General features: G+C 37.0%; 5 protein-coding genes across 8 annotated transcripts; 2 read left to right on the top strand and 3 right to left on the bottom strand.

Moving 5' to 3' along the window:
• Positions 1–3,110: 3,110 nt before the first annotated feature.
• On the bottom strand, positions 3,111–3,917 carry LOC140784595 (heavy metal-associated isoprenylated plant protein 45-like). Of its 2 annotated transcripts, none has more exons than XM_073132087.1 (3): positions 3,859–3,917; positions 3,685–3,760; positions 3,111–3,593 (listed from the first exon to the last, which is right to left on the bottom strand). In XM_073132087.1, exons 1-3 carry the CDS (start codon positions 3,904–3,906, stop codon positions 3,271–3,273), a joined length of 447 nt encoding a protein of 148 aa, XP_072988188.1. In that variant the 5' UTR covers positions 3,907–3,917; the 3' UTR covers positions 3,111–3,270. The 2 variants fall into 2 exon arrangements, with proteins under 2 accessions (XP_072988188.1, XP_072988190.1); XM_073132089.1 differs by having other exon boundaries at positions 3,111–3,578; positions 3,859–3,915.
• Positions 3,918–5,064: 1,147 nt separating this feature from the next.
• On the top strand, positions 5,065–6,206 carry LOC140784881 (copper transport protein ATX1). Its single transcript, XM_073132481.1, has 2 exons — positions 5,065–5,334; positions 5,843–6,206. The coding sequence occupies exons 1-2, from the start codon at positions 5,211–5,213 to the stop codon at positions 6,100–6,102; spliced, it is 384 nt and encodes a 127-aa protein (XP_072988582.1). The 5' UTR covers positions 5,065–5,210; the 3' UTR covers positions 6,103–6,206.
• Positions 6,207–7,055: 849 nt separating this feature from the next.
• Positions 7,056–8,263, bottom strand: LOC140784596 (heavy metal-associated isoprenylated plant protein 44-like). Its single transcript, XM_073132090.1, has 3 exons — positions 7,891–8,263; positions 7,687–7,762; positions 7,056–7,597 (listed from the first exon to the last, which is right to left on the bottom strand). The coding sequence occupies exons 1-3, from the start codon at positions 8,053–8,055 to the stop codon at positions 7,281–7,283; spliced, it is 558 nt and encodes a 185-aa protein (XP_072988191.1). The 5' UTR covers positions 8,056–8,263; the 3' UTR covers positions 7,056–7,280.
• A 1,672-nt stretch (positions 8,264–9,935) lies between these two features.
• LOC140784813 (uncharacterized) lies at positions 9,936–10,585 on the bottom strand. The gene has a single exon (XM_073132377.1). The coding sequence runs from the start codon at positions 10,371–10,373 to the stop codon at positions 10,179–10,181; it is 195 nt and encodes a 64-aa protein (XP_072988478.1). The 5' UTR covers positions 10,374–10,585; the 3' UTR covers positions 9,936–10,178.
• A 93-nt stretch (positions 10,586–10,678) lies between these two features.
• On the top strand, positions 10,679–15,679 carry LOC140784812 (uncharacterized). 3 transcript variants are annotated; one of them, XM_073132374.1, is made up of 3 exons: positions 10,679–10,990; positions 11,095–11,797; positions 13,959–15,679. In XM_073132374.1, exons 2-3 carry the CDS (start codon positions 11,734–11,736, stop codon positions 14,912–14,914), a joined length of 1,020 nt encoding a protein of 339 aa, XP_072988475.1. In that variant the 5' UTR covers positions 10,679–10,990; positions 11,095–11,733; the 3' UTR covers positions 14,915–15,679. The 3 variants fall into 3 exon arrangements, with proteins under 3 accessions (XP_072988475.1, XP_072988476.1, XP_072988477.1); XM_073132375.1 differs by adding an exon at positions 13,570–13,734 and having other exon boundaries at positions 10,679–11,797; XM_073132376.1 differs by adding an exon at positions 13,570–13,734 and having other exon boundaries at positions 10,679–11,797; positions 13,862–15,679.
• Positions 15,680–17,144: the final 1,465 nt, after the last annotated feature.

The following is a 17,144-nucleotide window of genomic DNA, read 5'->3' as shown; positions in this document are numbered from 1 at the left end:
AAACCTTGGGTTATAATGATGAGATCCTTACCTAAGTTGCCCCCACTAAGAAGATGTAGCAAATCTAAGTTAAGAAGGGGAGCTCTCTCATGGCCCCACCATATTGTAGATTAATGACCACCCTATGATTCCTTAGTTGTTGTATAATCTCCAAACTAGTAGAGAGGCTCCACCCCATCCCCATTCAACTAAAAGCTGGATGTCGATGTGACCCCACGGAGAAGTGGTACAAGAAGATATGGATTGGGCTTACGAGTGTTGGGAACCCTGACATGAGAACCCCAGCATTAAAATCAAATATGATTACAAATAACTACCTTACTATATTATAAATAAGACCCTCTTTCCTGATATCTATAAATTAATTAATTATATTTTAGTATGCCAACTGTTTGGTTAATATCACTCTCACTTTCTTAAGAACTTCTCATAAACTACTTAAATATCTAATGGATAGATAAAAATATTCTTTCTCTTCTTTTCCTGGGATAACTTATCTGAATATTAAATTATAACTTGATATTTTTTTAATTCTTTTAAAATTCATTTATAATCTTTCTCTAATAAAAGAAGCGATGATGCAAAGATGTGAAAAAGAAATTTCAAACAAGAAATAGAGATACATAGAGTATGGATATATATTACCGTCTAGTTACTTAATTAATTTTTAATGTTTTTTAATATAAATTTTGATAAAAAATATCTTAATAATAAAACTAAATAATTCAAGAAATATATATATGTCTATTTTTTTCTCATGAGGTGATAAAAATAATAAAAAAAATTAATAGTAAAGGGATCAAAATATAATTAGCCGTTTATAAAATAAAACTCTCGTCTTATAATAAAAATAACCAAGACACTGTCTATCATTTGATAAATAGATATAACATAATATAGTTATTAAATTTAATTTAACTTAGAGTGCTGCTCAATTCATGATGAATAAAAATAGATGAATTATGTATAATATAATTAAAATGGACGATGTTATTTATTAATTTTAAAATAAATTATAAGGATAACTGGAACACAAAGAGTTCGATCCAAAAAAGCTAGATGCCTCTATCATGGTGCATAGGATTCCAAGAGCAACATGATTAGCTTAATAATTGCCCAAATTTTGGCCTTGTTAGATTCCTGTTAAAAGAGATTTTATCGCAACATTACATGGGCCATTAAATAGTGGTATTCATCAAAAAAAAATTTAAAAAAAATTAATGGAGATCTTATCATAATTCTTTTGTTTTCCTCGTTTCAATTCTAAAATATTCCTAAGTTGTCTCTATGAAAATTATAAGTACGACTACCTTTGTCTCCTGGCATGCGGCCACCTTGCGTTGCAATCATGATATCGCACTAAGAAATTAACAAATTAATAATCGAACTGAATTTAATAACCAAAGGTCTCTAAATCTTTTAATCATTGAATTTATTGGACCTCTACTTAGAAAAATATCTTCTAATTGCTCATAAGGTTCATAGAAATGGGCCGGGCCGGAGTCGCTGAGCAAACTTTGTACTCTGATCTAATTGGGCCCATATCCGGCCCAGTTATAAATATACCTCCAAGGCCCTTTGACAATATCCCTTTTCTTTTATGCTTTAATATTTGTATGTTTAATTGATTTTGGTCGTTTCTTTTGATAGGACATTCATAAAATTAAGAATAAGAAGTATTAATGAAGGTTATTTTATGTAAATTAATATAAATATCTTTTATAGGGGACGGATGAATTATATGCAATATCTATTTCTAAGTATGTATGTTTAGATATGCAACTCCGGTTTTTAAGTATGAAATGTCTTTGTATACTTCAGGAATAAGGTCCATTATATAATATATATATATATATATATATATATTTGTTATTTTTATAATATAATATTTATTTCAGGAATAACTATTATTGTATTTATTTGTATATTAAAATAAGAATGTAATAATTAGCTTTAATATCATATAAAGTAAATAAAAAAGATTAAACAAATATTTTTTTTATTTTTTTATAAAATTATAATAAATTGATGTAATAGATATCAACAGTAAATTAGTAATTGAGTTAGTGTGTAATATAAAACGTAATTTTGATAAATAATATTTATATTTTATAATTAGAATTAGATAATTGTAGTGTTTTACTGTTATTTTGGAACAAGTAAAAAATTATTCTTACATTCTAAATATAATTAAAATATTATTAGTTCTGGAACGTCTGTCACATCATCTGAGGAGAGATAAGGCTTACCATATTTCAAGAACATCAGGCTAGTAAAGACGTTTGGTTACAAAGCATAGGTAAGAGGGGAAGAAAATACTCAATTCCCCCAAAACTGATGAGTTTGTGTTCTAATCTTTGTAGACTAATAAATGAGGGGCGATTTATACTTTGGTAATGATAGGGTTCCTCAGATTCGATCTTACAATCTTCTGCTATTCTTTGAAACTTCATGGATGAAAAGGTTAAGTAGGCTCACCTTCTGCCACTCAATTTGTGCAGAAAATTTATTCTTTTACTCTTGCTTAGCATATCGCTAGTGTTAATTGAAAGGATGTTATTCTTGACGCTGTTAGATTCTTATCGTTTACATACGAACACTTGGCAGGAAATATCACTTCTCAAATGACCAAGAGAATAACACTTCTTCAATACTATTAGTCCTATTGATCATTAGATCAGATTTGGGATAAAAAGAACCATTTCAGCATATATACATGCCTTTATCTAAGAGACCCATTTCATTCTTCACCACCCTTTGGAAACTATCACCAGATAATCTTTCTTGGTCATGGCTCTCTCACTACCTTCCCCATGGCATTGGAAGGCATCCTTCGGTGCCCTCAAATCCCACATGACACCACTACTTAAAAGTGGAAGAATAACAATGTTTGAAGACAGGATACACTGCTTGATGTTAATGCGAACTATTTGCTTGACAGTTTGGTTAAAGCTGCAGGATATGCCCTCAATTTGATCAAAGAAGTAGGTATAAATTCCATTATGCTCTTATATCCAACTTGGGTTATCAATAACTCACCTTATTGCGTATAAAAGGCAAAGCACTACTCACAAATTGGTTGATGCATGCGTTACAGTGAGATATAATACTTTTGAAACTAATAAGACTTTGGAATTTTTATTTTTATCTTTGCTTAATGGAGTAGGAAGTGCTACATACACATATTACTCCTGATCAGCTGCAATAGCTACAAACCGCTCATTAATTTATTCGACTTATACGTTGACATTCTTCTTCAGCCATCTCTTTTCACATGATCATGCATGCATGAACATTGTCATCATTGAACAGTTCAGCAGTTTGATCGTCAACTATGATAGAGTAAGCTGGATCAGGGAAATATCCATGCAGCGTCGAGGTGTAACCATGCCGGTAGTAATTGTGCGTCGAAGAGTACGTGGAGTCCTCCAGGTATTGAAGTGCGAAAGGATAGTATTGAGAATCGTATGGCGATGGCCAGAACTCAGCTTTCCTCCCGGTGCGCCTCACCGCCTTTAGAACCTTCCGGTCATCGACGTATCCAGTGACCGTCACCTTTTGCTTGTCCATGTCGATGTCTACGGTATCCACCCCTGCATTTATTAAAACTTTACTTTGTTTTACATTATATGAATCTAGATAGATAGATAGATATGCAAAGGTTTAAGTTTGAAGTTTGAACACCATCGAGCTTGGAGATTGCCTTTCGGACTCTTCTCTCGCAGCCTTCACAGTCCATGTGAACGCTAAGCTCCACAGTCTGAGAATAAGATAGACGATTAATATAGAGTAAGAACGAATAATGTTTGAACTTTGAAAGTATACATTGTTATTGTTGCAAGATATCTGTATACTTACGGATATTGCATTAGAAATCGAAGTCTTCTGCGCCCAGAAGCGAAACATCTTTGATGCATAGCCTTGAATGCTAGTAGTAGTGGCCTTATATATAAAGAGCGAGGAAAAGTGTACATGATGCAAGGAGTGGCATTTGATCCCATGAGGTAAGAATCCACCTGCATTACCTTTTTCGCAAAAGGAAGATTGCTATGCTAGCTCCAAATTAATGCTTGTATAATTGATACTAATTGGGTTATGTGGAGATTGTTAGTAGTATGATATTTTCGTATTCTTTAATTCAATTTCACTTTTTAATTCTTGGGGGGGTGGGCGTACTGGAAGAGAATATTTGTGGTAACGACTTGCAGATCGAGGTCTGTTGGCGTTTTTTAGACGCCAATTTGTATGCAAATTCGAGCCCTTTTTTTTTTTCTTCATTCTTTTTCTTCCATTAGCTTCCTCTCAAGTCTTATCCCACTTGGTTGATGGATGGCCAACTGGGAGAGAAGAACAAATATTAGTGTTCCCATATTGTTAAATTTTAAGCTAATTGAAGGTCTCTGAGCATGTTAATAGGAAGCCAATTCTTATTCTTTTTTCTATGAAATAATGATCATGTAATCATCATCGAACAACTTAAAATTACATCTATACGTGATTTAGATACTCTAAATCAAAACAAGGTAACATCTTAATCACCTAGGCGAAGCCCAGATTAGATGGGCCAAAATCCAGACTATATAAATGGAGATACATAGCTTAAATTAGCCCAATGGAGTGACTGGGCTCCTCCTCCTCCTCCTATTCTTCCCCTATACTTTTAATCCAGTTTATATAAGAAATTTAAGAGCTCTAAAACTTGGCATAAATAAATTAATGTCAAAAAAGACACTTTGGTTGGGCCACCTAACAAATGATGCTTGGGAATCAAACCATTATCACATGCTTTAATTTGTGCTTCCCTAACTTTTTAGGGCAAGACTCACTTTACACCACATCCCACATGGGAACCTAAACCCTTATCCACTCAGCAAACCCTAATAAGAACATCAAAAATAGCAACCCATGACACATACTCTATCTCCACTAACCCACCTTCTACTCTCTCTCTCTCACACACACATGTACACAAGGAGGAATCTAATGTAACCAACAAATCCAAACTACCATATCTAAAAACCCCCATGAAGAACAAAGCAATCTAAAAGAGAAATCAAAAGAAGAAAGCAAAGCAAAACAATTAAAGGGGAGGGAGAAAAGTGAATGGATCCACAAGCAATCCACTTACTGGGCTACTAAGGAATCCACTTATGATTTGAGTTATATATATATATATAGATAGATTGTCGGAAGAGACCCAGATATAGAGAATGGCTAACTTGCAGATAGTTCCGGCAAACAAGAAAGTGGAAGCCCAGTATGTGGAGATGAAGGTGCCACTCTACTCCTATGGATGTGAGAAGAAAGTTAAGAAGGCATTGTCGCATCTGAGAGGTACATCTAGATCTCCCACAAAAAAAGAGTAAATGGATATTGTTGTAAGATTACTAAGTTCCTCTCGAACCCATTGTTAATTGCTGCTAATTGTTCCCATCTTCATATGATGGTATGACGTATGGGATCAGAGTGAGCTGCAGGAGTCCGGAGCCTCTCAGGCTATTAAGAGGACCTGAATCTAAGCTCAGCCTGGCTCTCTGTAATTGTAGCAGGACTCTAGCTCAACCCATCAAAAGAATTATAACCCAATATGCCCAAATACAATAATATTATTAATTATGTCCTGCAGTTGTGTCTAGCTCGGCCCAATTATAAGATCGTGATTTCATAATTTAAACATAGAGCATTGCATTCAAAGCCAATTTTTTTGTTTAATTCTAAAATAAGTCTCCTGAACATGATTTAGAGCTTTTGAAATTAAGCGTGCATAATATTTATATATATACACGCATGAATTGGATATATATATATATATGAGGAGGCTAATTCTCATATCTATTAACAGGCATACACTCAGTGCACGTAGATTACCACCTCCAAAAGGTCACAGTTTGGGGGATCTGCAACAAGGATGACGTGCTTGCCACCATCAGAAAGAAGAGAAGAGAAGCTCGTTTCTGGGACCAACCCGAATCGGAGATCAACGAAGCCTTCTCCCATGACGAAGCCGAGCGAGACAACTCGACGTCAAAGTTTGAAACTTTGAGCAGTCCTCATAAGTTCAAGAAATCCTGGAAGAAATTGTTTCCTCTACTCCTCTACTAGCAAATGTTATATCAAACTACGAATGGATTTTAGTACATGTATATATAGTAACATTCAATAAATATACGTGTGACTCTTTCTTTCTCTCTCTCTCTCTCTCTCTATATATATATGTTTCAAAATCTAATTATATTTGTTGGGCCCTGATCAAGATATTATCCTGGTACGTACTCAAACCCCCTTGGATGTTGGATTAAATTTTTATCCTTGATTTGCTGCTTACTTTTCGCTGGAGGACTAACTCTTGCACTCGATGCTGCTAAAAGATGTTCTCCGCGTGGGAACGATATTGATTAATTGTTCCACTAAAGCTTAATCACCACACTTCATCTATCCACGTGCCTCATTATTCTCACCGCTTTACGATTAATATTTCTTTGCGAAGGCAAAGGAGGCTGCACATATCTCACCCTAATATAACAAAATATCTAAATTATATTCATAACAGATGCTAACAAGTGAAAAAAAAGAACAAAAAATGAGCCACCAATAAGATGATACTTAAATGGTTAAAATTAGTACCTAACTTTAAATTTTAGCGGCACTGATTTAACTTGAACATCATTAAGTTCATGTTATTTCTAAAAACAAAGAACCATAGTTCTCCTCATCAATTATAAATAAAAATAATAATAGTAGAGTTTTGATAAATAATTAAATCATCAGTGTGAGTAGCAACGACAATCAAATGATTTAATTAGGTGATTATTTCAACTTTATATACACATTAAATTATTTTTTTTAGGAAATCACATTATAATTTATTGTCTAATTATAATGATTATTTATATTTCTATCTTGTTGCTTTAGTCTTATGAAAATTACATAAAAGTTGGTATTAATTTTACTCCTATTATTTTTCGGAAAATAACCTATCACATAGAAATTGTTATAGTCAAGCACATATTAAACAAAAAAAAGAAAGAACAACAGCCAATTGGTTTACATGAAACTTTATTTTGTAAAGTTTACAGGAATAATACTATTTTATTATTTATTGACCATGAAAAGATGATTGGACAGAGGAGTGGCTGTACATTTATTAGTTATTTTCTACGGACAACATTATACTACATATAATTGATTAGTGAACATGAACAGTAGGTACGTAGTACACCCATTTCATCAAACACAAACCACACCATGCCCAGCATGCATGCAGCAACCATGCAAGGTCATCACATGACGCGGCATGCGTTGACGTCGTCGTCGTTGAACATGTTGCTGACCCGGTCGTCCCCTCGCTGGGGGACTGGCACGTGTCCGTGCTTGTCGCCGTTGTAGCCGTGCCTCCAGTAGTTGTAGCTATCGCGGAAGGACTCCTCATCCCGGAAGTAGTTCTTAGCGGAGGTGAAGTGGAGGGGGAGGTCGGGATTGGGCCAGAACTCGGCCTTCTTCCCGGTCCGCCGAACCTCCTTCAGCACCCTGTTCCGGTCAACGTATCCGGTCACCGTTACCTTCTCCATCGCCAAGTCAACCTCCGCCGAGTCAACGCCTATGATACAATATACCACAAGTTGTTATTATATAGATTCCAAAGCATAGGCTTGTATACATGTTGATGAGGATGGTTTGATTAATTACCTCTAAGCTTTAAGAGAGCATGTTTAACAACTCTTTCACAGCCCGTGCAACACATCCTCACTTTAAGCTCCACCGTCTACACGTACAAGAGGAGATGGATCGGAAAAACTAAAAATATAATTACTAGCAGAAGCTAGGGTCATTCAGATTGGGTGGTCAATAGTGTTAATCTTGAGACGTTGTAGTACGTAAGTAAAAATAAACCTGCAAAGAAAGAGGCCTTCCCTTCCCCATCCTTGTTTCAAAACTGTGATTGCTGCTATAAAAATAAGCGTTGCTTCTTGTCCGGCGACGGTTGCTGCGATGATGGAAGGAGTTGTAGATATTAGCGAAGATGGAGTCTATAACTCTCCCAACAGTAGTGGCCATGGTTGATCACATCGATTGCTAAGAAAGGAATGGGTGTGGTGAGAGACTTGAGAAGGCGAGCAGCTCAAGATATTCCCGCCAAGGCATCGATTCCCTTTTGTAGTTTACTTACTGTTCTCATGCATCTTTCTGGTCTCCTTAGTTACTCCTTGAAGCTAGCCTCTTTTGGTACTTAGCTTGGCAATGGTATCTCAAAGACATCAAAAACAAAAAACTTAGTAATGCTTGAAATGTAGGTCAAGACTCAAGAGACCCCACATGAAGACATGGAGGGCACTCAAAGAGAATATGCATCTTAGGTTTTATTATTACAAGGGGGAGGAGGAATAGTATGCAAAGGGATAATTATTCTAAAATCTCCTGCCTCTTTTCCTCATACTTTTTAAATGGTCCTTGATTTGCGCACGCTTACATGAACCTAGTTTCTCTGTTGGTGATCCAGATAATATTGAAAGCAATATATACAGGAGATGCAAAGCTTACCTTAAAGGCAAAAACCATCAAGATGAATACAACAATAAGATATTGCTATCACTAAGGCTGTCTCCCTTCATGCTAAAAGATATTCTAAATAGATGGTCATCCTTAGTCAGCACTAAGCATCATCATATCCATCACTCAATGCGATCAGTCCATTGGGTGAATCCACAACGGGCTGCCCAGTTGATGATAAATAAATCTTCCCATGATAATGACAATGTAATAAATTTTTGGGGCCAGGCCCTCGCCATGGTGGGCTTTAGGCCCATCTGTAGTCTATATTAAGTTTTAGGAGTGGAGAACCATTTATTTTCGTTGAGATTTATCCAATTAGTATACCTAATAACCTAGATTAACTGGTTATTAGATTTAGTGTGTCACTATCATCCTATTCCTTGTCTTTGCATACAGAGGACGTGCACCTAATATTGGACTCATCGTCGCACTCTCGTCCTTCCAGATTTTTTTTTTTCTGCAAGTCGTTTACCAACTTGCACACAAGCATTCACACAATACTATATAACTCTTAAAATATTAAGCCAAGATATTTTTGTCTTAATCTATTCAAGAAGAAGATCGAACGATATCAAAAGGAGGAACGCTATCGCCCTTTAGAATTCTTGACCAAGCTAGCCCTCCTCTGATCTTTGTATACAGAAGTAAAATCCACCCCAAATTTAATACTAAAAAAAGATTAGTTTTATCATGTCAATAAAAACGCCGGGTGTCTCACTTATAAGATAAACAGTTAACGAGTTCAATATTTTATTTATATATTAAGTTGTTGATCTTATCAGTATTTTTCTCAATATACTAGAATCAACATTTTAAATGATATGAAAATAGTGAACTTATAAGCTGTTTACCTTATAAATAAGTATTAACCAATTCAACATTTTACTATCAGATTAATAACATTGATACTGATCTAATAAAAATAGATCAGTATAGTCAAAAACCCGATATTTGCATAGAAGGTGGAGCCCAACCTCTGACGCAATTGGACCCACATTTTGGATATAGAGATAGTAGGTTCAAGAAGATTGAAGAGTATCTCAACTGTGGACAAGAAAAGCTCGAGGTTAGATACGATCATATGACTGATGTCTAGGCTTAATTGATGTTTCTGTCTCAATAATGAGCAAGCGGTCCAATTAGGATATTTAGATGCAAAATATCTTGTATATTAGTTAACCCAACAACCATTGGCTTCCATCCAACTAGAATGTCGTTATTAGTGAGTTCGAATTTTTATTTTATTTTATTTTTTAACCCGTCTTCCATAGTCTCTACTATTCTGGGTAAGCGGCAATGTAGTAATTTCAAGGATTTTTAGAATATGTACGCAATTCCAACCCCGACTTTACCTCCAATTGCTAATTGCTGCACAAATTTCCCAATTCCTAAAAAAAATTCTTCTTCAATCCATCAACAAATTAAGAAGATTGTACAACAACACTTCCACTTTACCAAAAAAAACCTGAAGATAAGAAACCAAGAAACCGAAAACTAACATGAGAAGCGATCGACTGCTCCTGTACACCGAATCTAACACCGCAGTAAGAGGATCAAGCAAAACCTAAACCCTAGGGAGGACGAGGAGGAGGAGGAGGAGTGGTAGTACTCGGAGAACCGCTCCGAACTCAACGCGTGATGACGCGGAGGGCGTACGGCGGCGGCGGGAGCGGCCGCGGCGGCGAAGCGAACGGCAAGCTCCGCAGCATCAAGAACCGCATCCGCCGTGGGAACGGCGCGTCGTTGAGCAGCTGCTCCAAGACTCGCGCCACCAGCACCGTGTACTCCTCCAATAGCTCCGCCACGATCGCCACCAGTATCATCTCTACTCGCCTTTTTTTTTTCTTCTTCTTTCTCCAAGCTTGGATTCGATTGATCGTAAACGTTTGACTTGAAGTTAGATCAATCGCCTGTCGGGATATAAATAATAAAAAGAGAGGGGTACGATTAACAAGGAAGGGATAGATGGTATGGGGTGGGGGTAGTTATTGTTCGGTCCGGTGTGCTCTGCTGCTGGGATTGGGGGGGTTTCGGAGCGGTTTGGGCGATGGCGAGGAGACGGTAGAAGCCAAAAGCGGCGTTTGGATTATTGGAAGCTTTGAACACGTGTCGGCAGGTTGAGCCTTATCCGCTCGATGCGGGTCCCCTTACCCTCTGACCCTGTACCTGGGTTTTAGAAAGCAAATGGAGTTCACGAGTTGCTACTGAGGTCCGTGATCGGTGACGCCAGCACTGGGTGGGGATAAGTTTAGAATTTTTTGAGGAAATTTTCATATAAAGCCTTAATAAAATTAATCTTAAAGGTAGGGCGTGGTATGCAAATTTCCAAAAGTTTTTTTTTAAAAAGAGAGTCGGCAGTGAGGGGGCCGCGGTTTTCTATTATTGGAGTTCGGGGTCTGTGGTTTTATGTTCCCACTGACGGCCGTGGGTTGGAGAAATGGTTTGCGTCTTTGTTTATCGTTTTAACTTCGTTGGAAGGGTAGATTAGGAAGTAAATTTAAATCTCTTTTATATTAACTAAAAGTGCGTTAGATTTAAATGCAGACAGTGAGAGGTAGAATTAGCACCAAATTATTCCATCCCGAAAGCTTCGTGAACAATAACAAGTGATGGTGATATGTGCTTCTCTCTCTCTGGAAGCATCTTTGAATCATTTAGCACACTTGCAACAAAGGTAGGTTCTCGTGGGGTCTTCTTCTTAAGCTTTTATTGCCTCTATCCAAGAAGATGCATCCGGAGATGGCCAGGGTGTGTCTCTTCCTCTTTAATTTCTAATCGGTAGTAGTACTTTAATTGAAGCAGAAGCTTACTGGCTATTATGGATTAGGTCACTTGTCTCTGTCACCGAACTGCATATGAAGCTTTCTTTCCAGTAACATCTCCACAATTCATGAAAAAAAAAAGATATTTTATCCAATTTTCTTTTTGTCTCCATAAAATTTGAAAAAGAATTAAGAAAAAATAAAATAAAAGATTTAAACCTGTTAATTTAGGCCCATGCTATCCCAAGCTGGAGCCCAATTTTAGTGGGCCGATCTTGGGCTAGTCCTCTATTTTCAGGTAACCGGAGTTTGGACCGAATCCTAGTTGACCCGGGATCTTGCTGTTTGATAAAAACCCTCGTATTCTCGTCGCCATCATCTGCTTAGACGCCACGATCGACTCCACAGCCTCTTCCAGAAGATGGATGTGGGTGAGATCTTTTCTCGGATGGACCCCTCTTTGAGCTGCGAGGTTTCTCCATCAGGTAAAGGCATTCCGTTCACCATTCTTTGATGCGAATTCTTGTTCGGATTTGTAGTTTTGTCGACAAGAAAGCTTCTACTCCATGAGAACATCATGTGGTTCAAAGCTTGAAACTCTTGCGTATGAATTCTCGGCCAAAACTAAAAGCTTAAAACTCAACATTGAGAACATCATGTGATTCAACAAGATAATAGTTTTGCTTCGATTACTATCACAGAAATCTATTTCAGCTTCTACTCCATGAGAATGGCCGTGGTCTTATAAGTTTAATAATTGATTCTTTTCTCTCATCTTCTGAGCTTGGCCACCAGGGTATTCTTTAGGGTGCTAGTGAGAGAGAAATATGAAAAACCTTCTAAAAATGGACTTAAACGATCGCTTTGCCAAGTACATATTAGCACTTTTGGTGGGTAATAAAATGCCAGAACAACTGGCGTAGTTCACAAGTGCTTGTGTTAATATGGGTTAGCAGATTAAGAATTAAGTTGTTAGTTATGGGGTTTCTTAGCTAGACGCAAGGTAAAAACATGCAACAACCTTACTGTACTGGTGCTAGCTTATAAATCAGTCAAGTATTCATAATACAGTTTTTGCAAGAGTAAGAAAAAAGGAATGTGCAATCTACATAGTCATAGAGGTAGTATTTACTGTCAGACAGGGTTCTATTTAAGTAAATGTTTGTTACTAGGGCCATGATTTAATAAATATATATCATGAAACTTCATGATTATGGATCAATATAAGACCTTGTTATATTGGCCTGCAAGAGTTATTTGTTAGAATTGAATGGAGCCCTTCATACTATAAGGATAATCTTAAATTGACTTAAGTTGTAAAAGGAAATAGCCAATCTGATGTTGTTTCAGAAGAATTTTTTATATATGTACATTGTTATATGATCCGTCTTGTCAGTATTTTTATAATCAATTTACAAGTGAAATTTCTTGCTGCCAAGAAAATGATTTTTTCCTTGATGTTGCGTACCGTAGCTCTGCGCACTGTTTACATGTGGTGAGGATAAATTATGGTCCTTGAATGTGGTGTCCTAGTGTCTAACCCTTATACATAATCTGACTGATTTTATCTTCCTGCTCCTCTTATCATGTTTCATTTCTAAACTAAGATTGAAGAATGAAGACTTGAGGAAAGCAAGCAACAAATAGAGTTATAGAAACTCTAAGGGACTGATGGAAAACAACAGAATCATTAGGGTTCTAGGAAAGATGATGGCTAAGAAGAAAAAAAGAATGAGATTTTACACCTTTATTCTCAAATTAGATTTTCACACCCAAAACTCAGGATAGAAACAAGTCTCTAAAATCTTTATTAATCCTAACTGAGTAAAAAGTTGGTTTACATATAGACCTTATAATGATAATAAGTAAATAACATTCTAAACAACTGTAAAAAATAAATACTATCATAAACACTAAAAATAAGCAAATATATAATAAAAAAATGACTCAAGATTAAATCCCTGAAGGAGAGATAGCACTGGTACATGTGCATGTGTGATGTGTCAGTGATATCCGTATTACGGAGTTAAGATGAAGATGAAAAATGAATTATACTTGGATACTGATGAATGATGATGAGCCTTATTTTGTTGTTCCCAAGGTTGTTGATACAATTTTTAGGAAACGCAATGCTGGTAGTGCATTTGATTCTCAGCATATTATTGTCTAAGTAGTGCTCAGATTTTTCAGTTAGCTTCTGTAAACCATGCAACTTCTTTATTTTCAGAAATTATTCCTTCTATTTACCCATCTGCAGGCCCTTAAAAAGCTTCCAAAGGTAGCTCTTTTATTAGGAGGTGATAGTCACAATAAAGTACAAGAGTGCATTGGTTTAGGTAGAAGTTGCATTATGTTCCATGAATGTGAACATCAATGTGTCAATTGAAGCTCAATATGGAAAACCATGAGCGTCGGAAGAAAGGTTTGTAACTTTGTATTAAGGCTTCTTTTGTTACTTTTGAATATTGGAATTGGTTCCATCATTTTGAGATCTTGCTTGTCAATTACAGCAAATCCTAGTAACTCATAAGATGATGTTATTTTCTTAGGTTAACGAGACTAATTTCTGTAAATTATAAAAGCCACTTGATGCTTCCTCTCTTCAAACAAGGTTAATAAAAGCTTATGCTTTACTTCCAAAACTAGGATCTGATGGAGGTGAAAGCAGTAGCAAGCAACCTCGTGATGGAAAGACAAATAAGGGAGATGTGGTAGATCCTTCTGTCATGGCTAGATTCAGAGTTTTAAAGGAGCGGCTTGATACTATAGATCATTTGGGTAACAGCAGCTATGAGCACCCTTATGAAGTGAAAATAATTAGGCCACATGAGATTGATGCCTCTGTAATGGCTAGATTAAGAGTTCTTAAAGGGCGAATTGAGAATTTAGATTCTGATAGTGCAAAGGAATATCCAGAGCATTTGCATTTGGCAGAAGTTGGAGGTCACTCAGGGACAAATGAGACAGTATGCAGCTGTCTTCCAGGTAGCAGAAATGATGTGGGACAGAAGTACGAGCCAGTAGAGCTTGCTGACTTGGGTATTATGTGGCAGAACCAGCAAATGTGTGTTGGTGGAGGTGACAGCAGTAATAAGCAATATGATGAAGGAAACGCAAGGATGGTGGATGCTACAGTTGATATTACCATGGCTAGTTACAATATTCTGAAAAGACGGCTTGATACTACAAATTATTTGGGTGAGTGCAGCCACAAGCAACGACATGAAGTGAACATGAACCAGAAAGATGAGGTTGATGCTTTTACCATGGCTAAATTAGAAGTCCTTAAAGGAAGAAGAGATTATTCAAATTCTGGTTATGCAGGGCAACCAGAGCTTGTGCATTTTTCAGATGTTGGAGGTGACAGCAGTAATAGGCAATATGTTGAAGGAAACACAATGATGGTAGATGTTATAGATGATATTACCATAGCTGGGTTCACTGCTCTGAAAAGACAGCTAGATGCTACAAATTATTTGGCCGATTGCAGCCACAAACAACGGCATGAAGTGAACATGAATGGGGAACATGATGTTGATGCTTCTACTATGGCTAGATTAGAAGTTCTTAAGGAAAGAAGAGATTATTCAAAATCTGGTTAAGCAGAGAGCAACCAGAGCTTCTGAAATTTTCACATGTTGGAGGCCATTTGAGGTCAAAAGAAAATTGAGTCCAGCCTTTATTCAGGCAGTAAAAATGATAATGGTCTAAGGTACACCAAAGCTTGCCGACCTAGGTATTATGCAGCAGAGCCAGCAGACACATGCTGATGATAATTATGAAAAAATAGTTACAAATTAGAAATCTGATGAGCAGCATTCAGTACAAGGCTCAGCAGAGAAGACTGGACTTTGACCAAACTATGCAGGATTTGTAACAGCCAGAGAAACTCTTGTATGAACAGCAGCTGGTCCACCATACTTTTCCATATGACAGGGGAGACAAGTTTTCAATAATCACTGGCAATCTGTCATAGGAATGGGAGTATGTGCTAAAGAAGGAGCTTTTTTTCATTCAACAGCTAGTAACTGGAAAATATGTCCAGCCTTTGTTTCAGTGGAGATTCACCTGTAAATAAAACTATTACAGGTATGTGTTATGCTATATTGTGAACATGCATAACGTCCATGATGAGCAATGTGAATGCCTGCAAGCTACCTTTCCGGAATATGCACAAAATGTTGAGTCATGAGTAGAAAGAAAATGTCTGGGAGATCATTGACAGAATTCATAATTACTTCGTTTCGGAAGTGTTGTTTATATAAGCTTTTGAGAATCATTTCCTTCATTTTCATGTCCTCTCAGGTGACAATATTTTAGAACTTTGTCAGTCAACAAATGAATGATAATCTTTGTTCGTAACCCTACATATGGATCTTGCAGTTGTAGGTTACTTTAAATGGTGAGTTCTTTTGCTCACTTTGTGTGAAGACTGGTTGATACAGGGATAACTTTATACTTTCTAAATAAGCTCGGGTAGTTGATTTTGTTAGTCAGTTGGCTAGATAGGAGATCATGACAGAATTGGCTCTATATCCAGTTAATTGGTTGATACAGGGATATCTCTAATTATAGTTGAAATTTTGTATCCGGGTGGAAAATGTTCCACATTTACATCTAAAATTATCTTGATACTTCTTAAGCATTAACATGCTGATTTAAATTCCGGTAGGGTGACCAAGCGGTTATCTTGATTGGATTTTGTCACAGGGCAATCACGTTTGGATAAAGTGATGATATCTGCTAGGCGAAGGAGGAGGCCCATGAGAAAATGGGATCGGCCCAACATGTACTTTGCCTCAAGGCACAGCTCATAAGCATATATATATATATATATATATATATATATATATATGGTCATAGATGCAGTAATATTAGCATGATCATATCAGTCCGTGCACGCCCAGCGTCAGAACTCTTTTTACAACCAACCAAAACTTAGATAATTGTATTACTCTCTGGGCCTTAACAGTACCTCCCATATAGATGTCACACCACGCCCTTAGCACAGGTGCCACCACTCGTGAGACATCCACCCATATATAAAGTTCATCCCACAAGAGACAGCCTTAAACCGAGGAATTTGCAACCAACTCCCCGGGCTATTTCTAAAAGATGTTGCATATATTACTTCGTTTTTAGTATATATATATATATATATAATTGGGTTAAAAAGTATATTATTGGCTATTTAATTTGCGTTTTAAAGTATAAAGCTATTTGAACATATGCACAATATACAGATATATTGCTCCAAACAGTTGAAAGACTGTTACTAGTAATAAATGAAGCGCGTTGGCAGTGGCATGGTGACAGCTGGTGATCGTAGTACTTCTCTTAGCACGTAGCAGCCCAAGCAATAACAGCATGCAGCAGCAGCAGCAGCAGCAGCAGCCGCCTGCTCCAGTTCCTTTTTTTTGTGCTTCGCTTCCATACTTTAACACCATCCTTTTAGCTATATCCACTCGAAAGAGACTTGTGCTCTACCCAATACTCCTCTCCTCCCCTCCCCCTCTCCCTCTTTGTAGTAACAGTAAAAAAGTTCCCTCTATGTCCCCACAACCACCCATTTCTCTATCTAAGAGAAGAGAGAGAGAGAGAGAGAGAGAGAGAGAGAGAGAGAGAGATTTATATATATATATATATATATAGAGAGAGAGAGAGAGAGAGAGAGAGAGAGAGAGAGAGAGAGGTAGGGGAGATTCTATGAGAAGGAGGGGATGAGAGGAGAAAGCGACCCAACAGCGAAGGCTCAACGGCTTTCTCAGGGAGGGTGGGAGGGGTGGGGGGACAGCTGCCCGGATTGCCCGGATAGGGAAGGCGGGCAGGAAT

The sequence above is a fragment of the Typha latifolia genome, chromosome 3 (assembly GCF_019914945.1).
Source record: "Typha latifolia isolate L0001 chromosome 3, TyphaL0001v2, whole genome shotgun sequence".
In the NCBI taxonomy this organism is placed as follows: domain Eukaryota; kingdom Viridiplantae; phylum Streptophyta; class Magnoliopsida; order Poales; family Typhaceae; genus Typha; species Typha latifolia.
The sequence above is the reverse complement of the archived record's forward strand: the minus strand, read 5'-3'. Positions and strand labels throughout refer to the sequence as shown.